The sequence below is a fragment of the Nematolebias whitei genome, chromosome 19 (assembly GCF_014905685.2).
Source record: "Nematolebias whitei isolate Nwh7 chromosome 19, NemWhi1, whole genome shotgun sequence".
Classification (NCBI taxonomy): Eukaryota; Metazoa; Chordata; class Actinopteri; order Cyprinodontiformes; family Rivulidae; genus Nematolebias; species Nematolebias whitei.
The window spans coordinates 32,015,776-32,033,226 of NC_056516.1; the positions used below are offsets into that span (position 1 = coordinate 32,015,776).

The following is a 17,451-nucleotide window of genomic DNA, read 5'->3' on the forward strand; positions in this document are numbered from 1 at the left end:
CCAGCCATCATTGTGCGAGAAGTAGGGGACACCCTGGACAGGTCTCCAGTCCACCACAGGGACACATAGACACAAACGGGACAAACAACCATTCACTCTCTCACTCACACCTAGGGACAATTTGGGAGATTATGACCAAGTGAAGATTAAGCGCAATCTGCTGCTTCCTTAGATAAATAACTTTTATTAATTGTCTTTTTTATGCAAATGTTTTTTTTGTTCCGTGCCCCGAGATAATTTCTGTTGCAACCTGGCGCTGTAGAAATAAACTGAATTGAATTTAGTTACCAATCAGCTTAACGTGCAAGTTTTTTGTTTGTGGGAGGAAACTGGACTACCTGGATAAAACTCACACATGCACAGAGAGAACATGCAAACACCACCCAGAAACGCTCCAGGTCAGGATTCAATCCGGCAACCTTCTCGCTGAGAGGCAGCAACTCTACCAGTTCCCCATTGTGCCGCCCTAGATTCTTAATCTTTATAAATTTATTGCATATTTTTTATTTTCCTGAGACTCAATCCAGGCTGCCATGGATTGACGATCAGTGCCGCAGTCTTTAATCCTGAGGTTGCAGGAAAGGCATCTGGCGTAAAACAATTGCTAAATCTTTCACGCAAGTTCACTCTCTGTGGCAACTGTTGAAGAAGAGAGCAACTAAAATAAACTTACTATTTCCAGAGAATCAGAGAAACCAAACTAAACAATGAGTTGGTGGGAAATTGGAGACAAGTTGCAAAGTATTGTCTTCTGCCGTAATGTGAGGACGCACTTTTCCTCAAAGAATCATTAAACTCTTCAATAAAACTGACATCTAAATAAAAAAATAAAGCTTTTATTGGGGTAAATTTGATATTGGCATCATTATACACATTTAAAGACAAAATCACAAGACCAGTCAAAAAAAAAAAAAAAAAAAATCATGGATTAAGGCACATAATCTACACAATATGACCAAATATGATTTAATCTATGAATTGATGTAACGGGTTACATTTGCAAAACTACACAGACTATCAGTGTAATGTAGATCAATCCTGTGACTTTGGCTTCCACACGGTTTTCATCTGATTCAGCCGTGTGTTTTTGTTTACGCTGAGTGCCTACCCACATTTCAGATTTGCCAATAAAACACAACCTGGAAAATTACTGGTGTAAACTCTTTCAAACTGTACCATGTGATATAACTCAGAATTATTATTTTTTTATGCTTTATGTCATACTCTGCAACAAATAAGTACATTCAATTTTAAAGGGTTGGTTTCATCAATCTTTTTAAATGTGTGTGAGTGTGTCTCTGGGATTCAGAAGTAAAATACGACAACAATGAGAGGAAAGAAATCTTCAAGTATCAACTAAAAGTAGCAGCAAACGTTCTTTTGGACTTCACTAGTCGAACGGTACCATCTCAGTTCCCATCAGCAGGTTTCCTGGTTCAGCTCCGACCCAGTTCACACCAGCAGAGTAATGATCACTCCATCATCCTGGCCTTGCCACAACATCTCCCCTTCAAACGCCACCTTCCCGTGCTTCCTGGCTCTCATCAGGATGCCCACCACCTTATCAGAGATCCGAACGTACCTGTCAAAAAGCTGTCCGAATGTGACACGGGTCTTCCCATCAGGGTCCGGATCAGCCAAAGTCCTGATCACGTAGCACATGTCGTCTATCTCACGGTGGATGTGTTGCTCGGCCCGTTTGGCCCTCTCTGCAGTCTTGGTGCCCTCCTTGGGGCGTCCGTAACCCTCCTGGCCTTTCTGGAGTCGGAGGGACATGGAGTAATCGTAGTCGAAGTATTCGCTGAAGGGGTTCAACTTCTGGGTGACGGTGTGCTCCACGGCCCAGTTCTGCCAGCGGCTCTTGAGGTTTCCCACGGCGCTGTGCTTCTTGGAGAGAGCGTTGATCTTGTTGGCATCCTCAGCTTCTTTTTTGTATCTACGAGACAAATAAAATAGGATTACAGTTACATGTAATTAATGGATACTCAGGTAACTTACAAACGCTCATCTGTAGGAATTTGAAGTTTTATTCGGTTTTACGTGCAAATTTAGACAAATAGATGTTTAAAATGTTTGCTTACAAGGATAACCCAATTGTAGCTCATTTTTGCATTTGCCTCTGTGTTAGCAAAATATTTCATTACTTAATGAATGCATCATTGGATGCACATTAACTTTTAGAGTCAACTCAATGCAAGATGGGTATGGAGGATGGAATGTGACAAAATTAAATAAATAAATACATGATGAAATTAAATAAATACATCATGAAATAAATTAATGTGCCAATAAATGCCCCATTAAATAATTAAATAATTAAATGTAAATGATGTATTAAATAATTTAATGATACATTTAATTATTATTATTAAGGTGGTGAGTATTGTGCATTTCTTCAAGAAATCCTAATTTTATTTGAAAATATTTTGTTGTTATCAGCTAAATTCAGTTTGTGGAGAGCTTTGTGAATCTAAGATGGAAAAAAAAGGTAAATTTAAATAACTATTTATACCCTGAACTTATTTTAAAGCACCTTTGTCTGCAGTGGTTGTCTCTGAACGTGATAAAGATTGCAAAATGTTTAAATAATTGTTCGATTTTCATCATTTTCCATGCAAGAGCTTTTAGCAAAAGTCTTGGATTGGAAATAAATGGTTTTCTTCTTACTTGTTCGAACCTAAAATACATTAATAAAGTTCAGTAATGTGAGCATAGCAAGTTAACTGAATCTACTCCATATTTATCTGGTGCTGTTTGGGTTTCAAATCAGATGTAAAGTTTTGCAACAGTCAGGGCTATAAGATGTCTGCAAAGATAAAATGATAAAATATCATGTTTGTGTGGGATATGAGACAAAAACAGGTTTTATAATATTTGCACCTGACTTTTTGCTGACATTTCTGGTCCTTTACCAACAAAGTCTGGATGATCAGCAAGTGCACCACTGTATTACAATGACTGCAGCTCTTCTGGAAAATGCAGAGTGTCAGAGTGTGCTGATTTAAGTTGCTGCCTAGTTTTTATTTCTGCTGATGTGAACACAAACTGTAGAAAAAGTCTGAGCTGAATTGATGACCTCTGACAATTTTTACGGAGCTGAATTTATTAGGTTGTTGTGGGGGTAAAATTATTAACATTTGTTGTTAAAATTCTTTCTTGCTGGAAAACTTTTCAACAATTGCTCCGTCATTATTCAATAATCCCAAGTCAGGAAAAAGTTGGGATGTTATGTAAAATGGAAATAAAAACAGACTGCAATAATTTTCTAATCTCATGAACATATATTGTATTCACTATTAAACATACTTAAAAATATCAAATGTTGAAACTAAGAAACTGCTTCGTTTTGAGAAAAAATAATGTGATTTTGAATTGTATGACTTCATCACATCAGACAGGGTCATGTTAACCTCTGTGAAGCATCCTCTACTTTTAACAGCAGTCTGTAAAAGTCCTAGAACTGAGGAGACCATGTTGTTGGAGATTTTGAAGGAGAATGTTTAATTCTTGTCTGATGCAAGATTTAAGCTGTTCAACATTTCTGGGTTTTATTTACTGGAATTTCTACTGATGGGAGCATATGTTGTTCTAAAACTCGTACTTTTCTGCATTGATGATGCTTTTGCACATGTGTGAACTTCCCGTGCTAGAGGTACTAATGCACCCCCATACCATTGGAGAGGCACACTGTTGAACTGTGTGCTGATAACTGACCAGATGGTCCATTTCATCTTCAGCATGGAGGATGTGGTATTCGTAGTTTTGAAAAAGAAATTCAAATTTTCATTCATCTGGTCACAGAACAGTTTTCTCCTTTGCTTAAATCCATTTTATACAAACTGGTTCAGAGAAGGCAGCTGTGTATCTGGATGTAGTTTACATATGGGTCTTCTTTGCATGATAGTGCTTTAAATGGCACTTGTGGATGGCACAGTAAACTGTGTTTACAGACTACAAATTGTGGAAGTCTTCCTGAGCCCATACAATGAAAACAGATTCAGACCTGTTTTTAATGCAGTGACTCCTGGGGTCCAGAACATCACAGACATCTGAAGTAGCTCAGGCCAGGGGAAAACTATCCTTAGTTGTTCATTACTAAGTAAGGAAAGGGCATTTTTGACTGAATTATCTAAGATCCAGTTGCATTGTGTGCATGAAGATGGAGATGGTTTATTTTCTTCAGGAAGTGAAAAGTTCTGTGTGAAGAACAATGTTGAAGACAGAGGAAGTACATTCTTCCTATCAGTGTGTGTGGGGGTGTTAAGAAAAAAATCAGAGGACGCTGACGCACAGAAAAATATATATAAGGCCTGTGAAGTATACAGTGTCTTGGCTTTTTTGAAAGGCTGAAAAACGGTTCAATATTTTTTCTTCAATAAAGTCCCAATTTTGCTGTCACATCAAAGTCCAGTCTTCATTTTTGATTTAATAACCTGTTGAATGAAGAATAAGCCACTTTATTTGGTGCCCAACGTGGGGCGCCAAACTTTACCAATTAATTTAATTAGTTGTAAAATGGTGTAGCTGTTTCTTATATGTACCACTTACTTTTATAGACATTTTTGTCAATTGTTTGAGATGTGTCGCTGCCATCAAAATCAAAATAACATTTTTTAAAATAAATAAATAAAATAAAAACAAGGCGCAACTTCTTGATGTAAACATTTGATATGTTTACTATGCTCCACTGTTAATAAAATAACGGTTTATGAAGTTTGGAGATCTGTATCAGAATTGTATCCATCTCAACATTTTTGCAATCAGGGTCGCACATCTAACACAAAAAAAATCTGAAAAGGTTTTTTTAACACTAAATTAACGCAATAATGAAGCCAACAGTTTGTGTGTCCTAAATGGAAATATTAGTGCTACTTTAATGAATATTTGGGACACGCTTTGTTAAAAAAATCAGCTCTATGATCAATCTGATCTAAATGAAGCAGGATGATACTCACATAGAGACTGGTGGTCTTTTTATCCTCACTGATTCTTCCTCAGAGTCATCTTCCTCCTCTGCTTTTAAAATGTGTGCTTCCTGTTTTTGAACATCCTCTTTGTCCGATCTGATAATTTCTTCTTTTTTTTCTGTCCCATTTCCTCCTCCTTCTTTAACAAGGTTTTTCTTCTCCACCTGCTTCCAACTTTTAGTCAAAGAGGACACCATGTTGGAGCACTTCCTGCGGCGCGTGGGAGAGCTTCTCTTCTTCAGCAACCTGTCGATCTCCTCGCCTGAAGGCAGAGATTCCTTCTGTATCTTCTCAGTCAGGAGGCCGATCCCTGCACCTTTCTCCTGAACGCTGCTGGTCACCGTCTTCACCACCTGCTTTGTTTTGATGCAAGATGTCACCAGAGGCTCTTCTGAAGTCTGAACCTTCTCACTGCCTGATGCCCCTTGAGATGTTGGAGCCTCTGCATGGTTTTCAGCAGCTGTTTGGGTTTGGATAGAAGGGGGCTTTTTAGGGGTCCATGTCTTTCGTGGTTCCTCTTTTTCTCCTCTGAGTGAGTCAGGAGCCCAGCCGCTGGGCTCACTGGCCTGTTTGCTCTCGTTCTCCGTCACCCACTGCTGCCAGCTGCTCGTCAGGTTGCACACCATGCTCACAGCACGGAGCTTCTTCATGTTCCTGTTGCTGGATGGTTTCCTTTCTGAGGTTTTCCCTGACATAATTCTCTATAATGATCCTTCACATGAACTTTAATTCTGTGGACATAATTGCAAATAAAAATGAATCCCTTTTGCTTCTGTTGTGGTTTCCAGGAGCTGTTTTTAGTCCTCTGCTGCTTTCTAACCTCACACTTGCAGCTGCAGCTTAAACACACTGAGCGGAAACCCCAACATGATGCGGTGGAAAGTATTCGAGTCATCCTGGGCTGTGGAGCCGATCGTCTTTCCCTGACATTGATGACCCCGACAAACTCAGGTTTCATCACAGATTTACAGAGCTTGTAATTAGCTGTGAACAGAGCAGCAGGCCAAGAGAAGCTGAGCAGAACAAACACAAACAAGGACCATAAAAAATCATGTTTTTAGGACATTTGTAACAGGTTTTAAATCACTTCTAATTTCTTTATAATTTGCTTCCCAAGAGCCAAGTTTAAAAGTAATTTTGAACAATAGTTCTGTTATTTTGGAGATCTTTGAAAGTTTTTCTTTGGACTCGTCTTATTGGTGCTGAACTATTATTTAATGTGACAAAATGAGTTTTCTTTGATCTTGTTTGTCTACCAGTCTTTCAGAAGTTGAGCTTCTCAGAATCAAGGAAACAAAAGCACTTCTGCACAGTCTATCTATAATATACACAAATAAAGCAAAAAAAGAACTGATTTTAAATGACCAAGATGAAAAATTAACTTTTTACTTGCCAATAAACACCTCAGCACAGTCACTCCCAATATGTTGAGACATTCACAGCTTTAAACTAAAAAGGAAAGTTTATAAATTATATACAATTAGGTATTGGACAAAATACTTGTACAAAAAAATCAGGAAAATGAATGCAGATTATAAAAAGTGTGATTCTTCAAGCAGAATAAAGTCTTTTATCATGTGTTTTTGTTTCAATCATATATTTTTTAATTCTGATAATTTATGAGTAAAGTCTGTTCTTATCTCTAATTTAGATAACGTTACAAAGTGTTAAAACTACACATTTTATAAATAAATCAAACTATTTGTAAAGAAACAAGTTCTAGAAAACTCATTTTGCATTAAGAATTTAGAACAATACTATATGTATGAAGCAAAAATTGTATTCTAAAATGTAGAAAACTAAATAAATGGTATGAAAATGAAATTATTCAGGTACATGATCTTAATTACATTTAATAAGTATTTGTTTCTTAAACCAAAATAAGTTGCTTTATGCAAACAGTACATACTTTGGGTTAAACAACTATTTAATAAAAAACTTCAGTGAAAACATTCTGCTTTAAACAAAACATCTGAAAATATGTAAAAAACTAAAAATATACTGCATATTTCACACAAATAAACTGCATTTTAGAAGTAACTTTTTATATATTCTTCAGTTGTGTAATCCATAACTTTAATTTCATAAATTTGCATTGTGCCTTTTGAAAATATTTGTTTAAAAATATAATTAAAAGACAATCACAGACATTAGCTACAAAATATTTAGCTTTTACAAAATCGTTTCAGCAGGAGGGTGCAGGTCTGGTCTGAGCTGTGATTTAGGAGGAATAGGTTGCATCATTTCATGCAGCAGGTTTATAAATAGGAGCTGGCCCTGAATGCAAACGGCAGCTGCTGGGAGTCCGTCAGAGTCGATGTGGGAGCAAACGTTGGCACAGAAAGCCTCCTCAGACCGATTCTTCCTGATCGGATCCAGTTTTACATAATCTGCTCTGACAGCAGCTAAGAGGCTCCACCTGGACCAACAGTTAAGGTTTCAGGTTAGAAATCAATAAAATTAACGAGGCACAGGGTGCGACTCGCAAAATACAAATTAATGGTAATTGTTCCGATGTGGAGGGAAACAAACCGTCTAAAGGTTAGCAGAGTGTCAGGGATGTGTAATAAATGAAAACACACTAAATCTTTAATCTTTTTAGTATCAAAGACAACATTCCTGATGGAGTCAAGACAAAAAGTCCCTTCAGGTAACTACTGGATGCTTCCTTCCTCGTCTTGAATTAGACTAAATGTAGTAACAGCTGTTTAGTCTGTCGGGGTTACAACAAATCACATAATTCATCGGTAATACCCAGAGAAGAGCATTGGTTTGTTATTATTTTTTCCAAATCGGTATTTGTAGCCACAAGACAGACTTAAAAAAATAAGGTTATGTGGAAAAATGATTAACAATTAACATCTTACCTGTTCTAGATAGCTATTAGTCTTAATTTACAAAAAAAAAAAGTGAATTTACCATATTTTTAAGACTACAAGGCACACTTAAAATCCTTTTTCTCAAAAATCAACAGTGAGCTTTATAATCTGGTGCCTTTTGTGTTAATTCATAATAATACAATACTTAAAAAGAAAACTATTAAAAGAACATACTGCTTGATTGGGAGGGTTGCCACAAACAATTCTGTCATACAGTTAGAGGTTTGCAGAACTAAACTGAACTTTTTTCAATTGAAATTTTCAGCCCTGGAGTTTCATGCCTCAGACTGGCCCACTTTACATCACAACCTATTATTATTAAATTCATGTACCGCATTTTCTGCCGGACACATTGCACCGCCCTATTAAGTCGCATCAGTCCAAACATGTCTAATAAAGTGGAAAAATCCATGAATAAGTCGCTTCGCTGTATATGTCGCATCTATTAATGCATCGCGTTTGTTACGCGTCACCGCTGACAACATGGAAATGTGGGCCGGTGTTGTGCCAAAAATCGATTGGCTGCCAAACGGCGGACGCAGGAGCGTGCACAAGAGGACTTTAACAACATTAACACTTAAAAACAATTATTTGTTTGCTCAAAATTATAGTAAAGGTGTGTCTCGGTTTAACTTTTGCTTAATAAATGCACTGACGGTCAAATCAGCTGTTTCAAAAGCCGATACGCAGAAGTAGGCACGTGCACGGGAGGACTCGCTGTACATTTCTTCAAAATTTATCAAGATAAGCACCTAAAACAATTGTTTGTTTGCTCAACTTTACAGTAAAGGAGTGTCTCAGTTGAATTTTAATTTAATAAAAAATGGTCAAATTAGCTGCATGTCGCCTGGGTGGTACAGCAAAATGAAGCCGATTTGACAGTTGCTCCAAGCGAGCTGGACGAAAATGGCAGGCTAAGGCAAGCCGATTGTGTCATTAATAGCCACTTTTTACATGACACAGCGGCATGCCATACACCTAAAGTGCCATCTAGTGGCTGAAAATGGTAGTGTTCAATTTTTTTTTCAGTCAGAATGAATGAAAACGGTCATATCTCAGCCAAAAATTGGTTTATAAATATGGGGGGGAAAATCCATAAATAAGTCGCTTTGGCATATAATTCGCAGGGCATGCAAATTATGCAAAAATTATACTTATAGAGCGAAAAATACGGTAACTATAACCTTACATCAGGGGCGATTCTAGAATCTGCCAATTAGGAGCGCTTTAGCTCCCAGTGCTGACAATGACTCATGGCTTGAACAATGTGGTGACCATTGACATTGGCATCAGAAGCATTTTTTTTTGGGGGGGGGACACACACTGGTGGGGGTCCTCCCCCAAAAAATTTGAATAGATGCCATTTCCTGCATTCTGGTGTATTTTACCAGGTTGTTTAACATCTAGTTTTGCCTACACTAACACTTGAGTCAACAACTATTTGTGTGTTAATGTCACAAGAAGAAGTAGCCTGACCAACAGCTCTCCTTGTGTGAATAGAGCACACTCCGCTTCTCTCACGTATCCTAGTCACAGTCTAAGAAGCATACCTTGGTTTAGCCTAAGTTAACTTTTAGGAAAAATGGCAAAGACAGGAGAAAGAACTGGAAGAGGCAGAAGCTGAAGATGTTGAGGTTCTCCTTAGGAGTGACAAGGATGGATAAGATTAGGAATGAGATCATCAGAGGTACAGCACAGGTTGAACAACTGGGAGATAAAGTTAGAGAGGCCAGACTGAGATGGTTTGGACATGTCCAGAGGAGGGACAGTGGGTGGTGGTTTGGTAGAAAGATGTTAGAAATGCAGCTGCCAGGAAAAAGACAAAGAGGAGAAATATGGAGGTAGTTGGAGTGAGGACAGAAGATGCAGAGGACAGAGTGAGATGGAGAAGGATGACTCACTGTGGAGACCCCTGAAGAAGGAAAAGAAAGAAGAAGATTGGGACTTAAGATAGTCCTGAAGTGTTAAAATGAATGAACCAAACTAAAGGGTAAGAAACAAGAATAAATGCACACACAGGAGGACAGTTATGACTTTATTTGTTTTATGGGTGTGTTTTTTTAAACAAAGCACCAAAAATCTGCCACATCGTCAAATGACCCGTATCAAAACGGTTTACAAACCTCCACCCCTGAAAACATCTATAAATCTCATCCTCGTGACAGTTTAACCAACATAAATGATAAAACAAACAAACAAACAAACAAGAACTTAAAAGTACAAATAAAATAAGTTCTAACAAACTTGATTACAGTTCATGGTTTATAAAAAACTAAAAGTACAACTGAAAACTGTACAAGCACAAAGTGAGGAGAAAGTGTGAGGTAAGCATTAAACGGAGTTCACTTCAAGCATCAGGACATTTTCTCAAAGACAAACACCAAGTAGATACCTGCACAGAACAGAGGAGACAGGAATCAGGACTGAGCTAAAAGTATCAAATAAAGTTGAACCTGAAGAGTAAAAGCAGGGAAATGGAAAATGGACAGAGACTTACTGGCTGCCTCCCACTCAGACCTGCTCAGTGTTCCCTGCACACAAACAGAAAACACTTTACAACCAAACAGGAACGACGTCACAAGAACAAACTGAGCTCGACGGCTGTCTCACCACTGGTGGTCTCACTCCAGCTCTGCCACAGTGCTCTTTAGCATGGGAGTACTCTCCTGCACTTTCAGTGGCCTGTTGGCTTCTGCCTTCACAGGGAAACGGCTGAAAACACAAACACTTTGTCACGTAATGATAGAAAAATACACGTTGACTGCAAGATTATTCACCTGCAGATGCTGCCTAATGACCTGAAGCCACAACTTGATCTTCAGAGAAGGTCAAAGTATTGTTGGAGAAATGATGTTCTAGAATGAAGCAGCAGTGTCCGTGTAAATGAAAATTGAAGGGAAGCTTGTTTATAATGAATATGTAGGAAAGAGCTTCATAAAACCTACACTCAGAGATCAACAGAAGAAGCAGACAGGCCTTCCTGTTCACACAAAAACGACTAATTTCATGTATTTATGTATTTTGCAGATTGGGGTTTTGTCCCAAAGCAAGTAGAAAATTTAGCAACTTAAATGTGCAAATCGGGGGAACAAAAAGGGCAAACTAGAGAAATTGCATTTCCTGTGAAAATGCAGTGTGAAATTAGCTAAAAAAAAAACATGCCTAAATGTAGCTGAAATAAAAGAACAAGCCTAAGTTAGCAGAAGAAAAGCAGAAAGAGCACATATTTTGCTGAGTTATGTTTAAATAAACGGAAATGAGCACAAAAATAGGAAACTTGTTAAAAAAGCTGAAATTAGCAGAAAGACATCAATTAGGCTGAAAGTTGCAGAGATAACATGAAAAACTTTAATTTATCTGAAAACAGCTAAAATTAGCTTAAAGCTCACTGAAAAGGTAGAACAAGCAGAAGAAAGCAGAAAGAAGACGTTTGCCCAGTTAAGCTGAACAAAGCAAAAACGAGCACAAGAAAGTGGAAATTACCCGAAAAAAGTTGAAATTAGCAAAAAACAACAAAAAAAAAAAAAAACCTGCTGAAAAGTAGCTAAAAAAGGCAGGAAGAAGCTGTAATTACAAAAAGAAAGTCAAGAGCATAGTTTTGCTGAATTCGGCAGAAAAAAGTTTAAATGAGTGCAAAAAATGTGGAATGAGCTGAAAATGCTTAAATTAACAAAAACAGCTAAATAGTAGCTGAACTAGTAGAACAAGCTGAAACTTCTAGAAATAAGCTGAAAGGAGCATAACAAGCTGAAATTTTCAGAAAGAAGTTAGAAGCACAAAAATGTTGTAGTTGGCTGAAAAAATTTGAAAGGAGCACAAAAGAGCTGAAAAAACAGCTGAAATTAGCTGAAACAAGTTTAAATTTGCAGAAGGAAGCTGAAAGAAGGACAACAAAATGTGAAAGGAGCAGTAAAACGTTGTAAACAGATCTAAAGAGTTGAAGGAGGTAAAATGAGCTCAATTCATTTCCTGTGAGAGAAAAAAAAAGTGGCAGAAAAGGCTAAATATTTCAAAAAGCTAAAGGTACACAAATACCAAAAGTCATAGCAGGATTGTCCTGAAAGGGCTGAACATTTTGATATATGATTTGTTGAAATAGCTTGAAAACTGCGGAAAGTGTGAATGCTTCATAAACATTCAGACAAATACAAAAGTAAACAGCACTAACCTCTGTAATCAGCGTCTGCTGAAATAAACCAGCTAAAACCAAAATAACTAAGCATTCACTTTTATGTGTAACGTATCAGCATCACAATTTATTGCTCAGGACCAACAGTTATGATAAAACAATAGGGAACGTTGACATTGTTGTGTACAGACTGAACATGTTGAACTCACTGCAGGCTCCCAGTTTTACCTCCAAAGCTGACATCTTCATCATGAGGCTGCGATGATGCTCCTTTTTCACTCTTTCCTCAAAGAACTCTGAAAACCTCTGCTTCAGTACCAGACGCATGTTGTAACGCTTGGCCATGCTGACACAAACACAAGTGCAGCAAGGTTAACAGAGACGAGTGAAGGCTGCGGAAAATGCAACCATTTCTGCACAACGCAAACTAATCTCATCTTACAGCAATTGTTCTGCTATTAAATGTCACTGAGCTGATCATTTTAGAAAAGTCTTACTGTTCAAAAAGAGGAAAGTAGACAAGGAACTCAGGAACATCAACAACTCCTTCGAGGCTGAAGTGATACTGACACCCAAACAGAGGGTAGGAGCCTTTGGACTGAAAGGAGACTTTAAAGACTTCATTACCGAACGACAGAGAGTCCGACGCCTCCAGACGTTTACTAAAAGAAAAAGATGTGTACAGTTTAAACAACATCCTCTACAGACTCATCAAGTACTGGATTTGTAACTGTATCTTTTTAAGTGAACGTAGTTTCTAAAAGAAGCTAATTTAGTTGAAGGAAGTGTGCAGCATGAACAGGAGGAATCTTTCTTACATGAGCTCATAGGCGTCTGGTGTCGTCCCGATAAAAAAGCCTCCAGGCTTCAGACGCTCGCAGGCGTTCCTCAGCATCATGTCGGCCTTCTGCTCGCTCTCAAACGAGTAATGGTACACGAACTGGCAGCTGCAGATGTCGAACCGCAGCTCAGCGCCGTCCAGCTTCTCTGACAACACCTCCTGCATCGACAGGTCATCGAGAGGAAAAATCGTAAATCCAATTTAACGGCAGGCGGGAAAACTGTGCGAAGTGCTGTCAGCGCTGTTGACGTGATCGACCTTTGAAGAGTCTGAGGTGATGAACTGAGCGCTGAAGATTTTCTCGTTAGCAAAACTTTTCTGTTTCATGGTTTCAAAACGACTCTGGCACTGCTCCACCGACACTGCTGCTATATCTGGAAACAAACAGAGGTGGATTTAAGCACTTTGAGGTGAAATACAGGCATAGGCTAAGACCCTACTTTTATATGATAAATCTGCTTGCCATACAACAAGTGACTGCTTTTCACAGTAGGGGCACTTTATTCAGTTAGTTCTATTAGAGGCTTCTTGTACTTGTGTGGTCAGTACTGAAGTGAAAAGGTATTTAACTTCATGTAGTTTAGCCAAAAACCTTCCACTTTTCTATTTTTATTAGTATTGTGTGCATGCACAGTCCAACGTATTAATGGAAAAGAGAAAGACGTTGTAATCTGTTTAGCATTTTTGGTACGTTTGTTTTTAATACATATATTTTCCAGCACAAATTAAGAATTTTTTTTTTTTTTGTAATTATACATTTCTCATTTTCTTGAGGTCCAAGCCTCACCCTTGCTAAATGGTAGAAGGTTCTTTATTGTCATTCGCATCACATGTGGTACATGAGGTGAAACAAAACTGTGCACTCAAGGTCCCAGTTGCACCCAAAAATAGCAAAAATATAAAGTATTAAAAAAGAAACAGTACACAAGTATCTAAGATATATGCTAAACAATAATAATGTAACATAATACAGTGTATTAAACAGCAGCCTGATATAAGTTTGTCTTTGTTTACATACATATTAAAAAAAAATCCCTACCGTAAAGGCTTACTACCTCCACTGACTAACGAAGTTGTCACAAACTAAAATTTGTTACTTTTTATAACTTTTACGTTACTAGTAAAAGGGAGAAAAAGCTCTAAATGAAGAATATATGAGCCAAACTGATTAACTTGATCAAATAAGCACTTTACAATGTTCTTTATTCATCCATTTTTATACAAACACACATTTTTTCACTAAGTAAAAGGTAAATGGACTGTACTTATATAGCACCTTTCTATCTTATGAAGATACTCAAAGTACTTTACAATCTGTGACCTCATTTATGCATTCATACAGCACTCTACTATACCTTTACAAAGAATAATGGGTGCTTTATCACATTTATACACCGATGGGACACACATCGAAGGCAATGAGGGGAGTGTCTCGCCCAAAGACTCTTCGGCTTGTGACTGTTGGAGGAATTGAACCCCCAAAATTTGCATTGGACGACAATTGCACTAACCACTCAGCCACAGCTGTCCCAAGTGACATCAATGAGCATATCATGAGTGATGGGTCCAACCTAGAGACGTCCTCATCTGACCCTGCATTGGGAGAATATACAAAGAAACATCTGAGGACCAGTCTGGAAAAACTAATCACCTGTACAGACGAGGTGACTGATTCCTCCTTTCCTCCACTTCAGCAGATCTCCTCCTTTCCCACAGCCGAGATCCAACACAGACAAGTCCCTGTTACCTGCTTCTCGTGTCTTCTCTAGGATCTCACCTGTCAATCAGCGGAGGAAAAAGATTATATGATTCGCTCAGCTCAATTGGACTCGGTAGACGAAACGAATTAAAAATAAAGAAATGGTTCACAGTGGTAACAAAAAGCTAATAAACTTGTGACAGACTGATCATATCTGGTGAAGACTGGAGAGTTGAGATTGCTGGACTAGAAATTCTCATTGATTAGTGATCAATTACCAATCAGAACACTCTTCATCCAGTTGTTGAAGTTCCTCATGAATAAGATCCTGCTGTGGCTTCGACCCTCTAGACCGACTTCCTTCTGCCTGTTGTAGTGACTCGCCACCGCAACACTGTGATCAGTCACCTGAAGGATCAACAACGTGTCAATATCTTCCTTTGAACAGGTTAAAGCCACAGCAACAGGTCAGCTGATCCACATAAATATACATTTTTTAATGATAAACAACTACCTGCTTCTTACGGGGTGGCTCCTCTTCATCATCCAGCCTCCTCTTCTGCCCTGACTTTTGACCCAGCTCTTGTTTGCTTCCTCCAGAAGTTGCTCCTTCCTCTCCTTCTGCGCATCCTCCTTTCTGCTCCATTTTTATTTTATTTTTTTGTCTGGAGTAAGTCAAAGGAGGACAGAGGAAAATCAAGCTGACTGAAAATAAAACTCTACCCAAATCTGTTGGAATAAACTTGTGAAGTCTGGACAAACCCATGTACAAAGTTCTCCTTCTCTCTCAGACCTCGCACGGTTGCCTCTCTGATCAACGGCGTCAGCCGATAAAAACTAGTTTGTTTTTCAGGTGTTCTATCTTAGTGACTTGATGTATTGCCCCTAAGCTCATTATGCAATATTTTATGTGGAAAGATGAATATTTTAAATTGTAATTTGGTCCTTTTGTTACCCGAAATGAGTTTATAATTATTAATAATAACAAAAACAACATTAATAATAAAAGTAGTATCTTATTATAAATCTAAGTTATAAAAAGCAGTGTTGCATATAGTCAAATGACTGAACAAAAAACAGCTGATACCAGACCAAAAATACATATTAACCATGATAACTATAATAAATATGAATTAGTCTTTTAAGAATCTAAAGCTTTACAATTTAGGTAAATATAAATAGAAGTGATGTAATAAGCACATTGCTGGATGCTGCTATCACGGTGCATTAAGATTCATAACTGGCTGCAACTACCGTACCCACCACTGCGCCCAGTATTCACTGGTTAACTGGTCACCAATAACTTCACGCAGACTTTTCCACTGGACATTTTCATCTTTAAATCACTTCTTGGTCTGCTGCCTTCATACATCTCCTCCTACACGTCTCTGCGTGAGTGCAGCTACAGCGTGCGCTCTCAGGACATTATTACCTGCAGTGTCCCCTCAGTGAGGACTGAACTTGGCAAAAGGACCTCCTCCTACTCCGCTCCTGTTTCCTGGAATATCTTACAAAAAGATCTGAAGCTCTCGACCTTGACCTCTCTAAGTGGCTTCAAACATGTTAAGTTCCTGGCGAAAACCAACGCAGACATGTTCCTGCTTTTAGTTTTCTAAATCGCCTTAGAATCTAGCTGGTTTGTTTTGCTACTGTTCCTCTCGATTGTCCTTTTGGTTGCTATTTTGTTTTGATTTGTTAAAAAAAAAAAAAGAGAAACTTAAATTTGTATGCCTATATTATGACTATCATTGTCACTGTTATCCATCGTCATCACTCTGTTAAGAAATCAGGTCCCTCGTGTAAATGAGTCCCCGAGGCTCAATGGGATTAACCTGACTAAACAAAGGTTGAATGAACATTACAGAGGCAGAAAACATTAAATGAGAATTACACCTTATGTGTAGTAACGTGTTCCAAAGGACACAAAAAGGGAGTTCTTTGAAGGAAATGATACATTCCTACAAATCAGATTCTCCTTATACATTCTGATTAAGCACTGATGCGTAAGTGGACTGTCAATGTTTCAGACAAGTATATGTGAATAAATAAAATGGGTTATATATCAGCTTTAGGCATTGACATGAATTAAAAAGAGTCCATTTGGAAGGAAAGACTCCATGTAATTTCACTAGAAATTAATGTTAAATGAATGGACATCCAATTATCTCTGACTGCAGGTTTAACTTAATTAAACTCACTATGTGAAATGTGCTTATCTGTTTTTCCTGTGCAATTTAACAACAAAAGCATAATGTCAAACTCTCAAATCCTGTAAATAAACACAACAGAATCGGGAAACAGCTTATTCTGGTTAGCTTATGCCCTAACGACGCGTTAAATTCATTTTATTTTTGTTGCTTAGATTCACCAGTTCAGTGGGATCGGCTGGTTTAGAATCAGTTGTTTTGTTTTTTTAAAGGCAGACCTTCAGATAAACTATCAGGCAACACAAACCTAAACTTAGGTTTCATTCACTTTGAATTAATCTCTACACGAGCAACGAGCGGTTAGCAAGCTAACGCCAAACAGCTTCGTTAATCCCATAAAACATTATTGTATTCTATCAAAAATAAACCGGAACCACTGCCTGGAAATACACTGTTCGAAAACATCGAAAAAACCGGCGAACTCGTGGTTGAGGGGAAACTAGACTCAAAGTACTTGTTTTAAACAGAAGACGATAACCTACCCACAATGTTCTGCGGACAACGCGCATGCGCTCTGCGCAGTTTCCGTAACGTCAAATATGTGCGACGCAAGGCAACGATGTAAACAAACATCAAACAACAATGTCAATACTCAATAATCCAGGTATAAAATCCAACATTTTTCAGTCAGATCATCTGGACAGTTTTTTTTTTTTTTTTTTGTACTGAAACGTTTCACCTTCAATCCAGAAGGCTTCATCAGTCAAGGAAACACAACAAAACTGATTC

General features: G+C 38.0%; 2 protein-coding genes across 2 annotated transcripts; both read right to left on the minus strand.

Moving 5' to 3' along the window:
• Positions 1–1,398: 1,398 nt before the first annotated feature.
• On the minus strand, positions 1,399–5,677 carry abrab (actin binding Rho activating protein b). Its single transcript, XM_037693092.1, has 2 exons — positions 4,956–5,677; positions 1,399–1,936 (listed from the first exon to the last, which is right to left on the minus strand). The coding sequence occupies exons 1-2, from the start codon at positions 5,660–5,662 to the stop codon at positions 1,453–1,455; spliced, it is 1,191 nt and encodes a 396-aa protein (XP_037549020.1). The 5' UTR covers positions 5,663–5,677; the 3' UTR covers positions 1,399–1,452.
• Positions 5,678–9,931: 4,254 nt separating this feature from the next.
• Positions 9,932–17,260, minus strand: rnmt (RNA (guanine-7-) methyltransferase). Its single transcript, XM_037693744.1, has 11 exons — positions 17,205–17,260; positions 15,030–15,180; positions 14,794–14,923; positions 14,468–14,593; positions 13,075–13,190; positions 12,794–12,975; positions 12,473–12,637; positions 12,204–12,321; positions 10,457–10,558; positions 10,344–10,377; positions 9,932–10,238 (listed from the first exon to the last, which is right to left on the minus strand). The coding sequence occupies exons 2-11, from the start codon at positions 15,159–15,161 to the stop codon at positions 10,201–10,203; spliced, it is 1,143 nt and encodes a 380-aa protein (XP_037549672.1). The 5' UTR covers positions 15,162–15,180; positions 17,205–17,260; the 3' UTR covers positions 9,932–10,200.
• Positions 17,261–17,451: the final 191 nt, after the last annotated feature.

Bases quoted from the DNA above. Each gene is read 5' to 3' on its own strand.
- abrab (XM_037693092.1), bottom strand. From the start codon at position 5,662: ATGTCAGGGAAAACCTCAGAAAGGAAACCATCCAGCAACAGGAACATG. The intron at 1,937-4,955 runs GTGAGTATCATC...TTTGTCTCGTAG, and splicing joins AAAAGACCACCAGTCTCTAT to ATACAAAAAAGAAGCTGAGG.
- rnmt (XM_037693744.1), bottom strand. From the start codon at position 15,161: ATGGAGCAGAAAGGAGGATGCGCAGAAGGAGAGGAAGGAGCAACTTCT. The intron at 12,638-12,793 runs GTAAGAAAGATT...TTTTTCTTTTAG, and splicing joins CCAGACGCCTATGAGCTCAT to TAAACGTCTGGAGGCGTCGG. The intron at 10,559-12,203 runs GTAAAACTGGGA...TTGTGTTTTCAG, and splicing joins TGAAGATGTCAGCTTTGGAG to CCGTTTCCCTGTGAAGGCAG.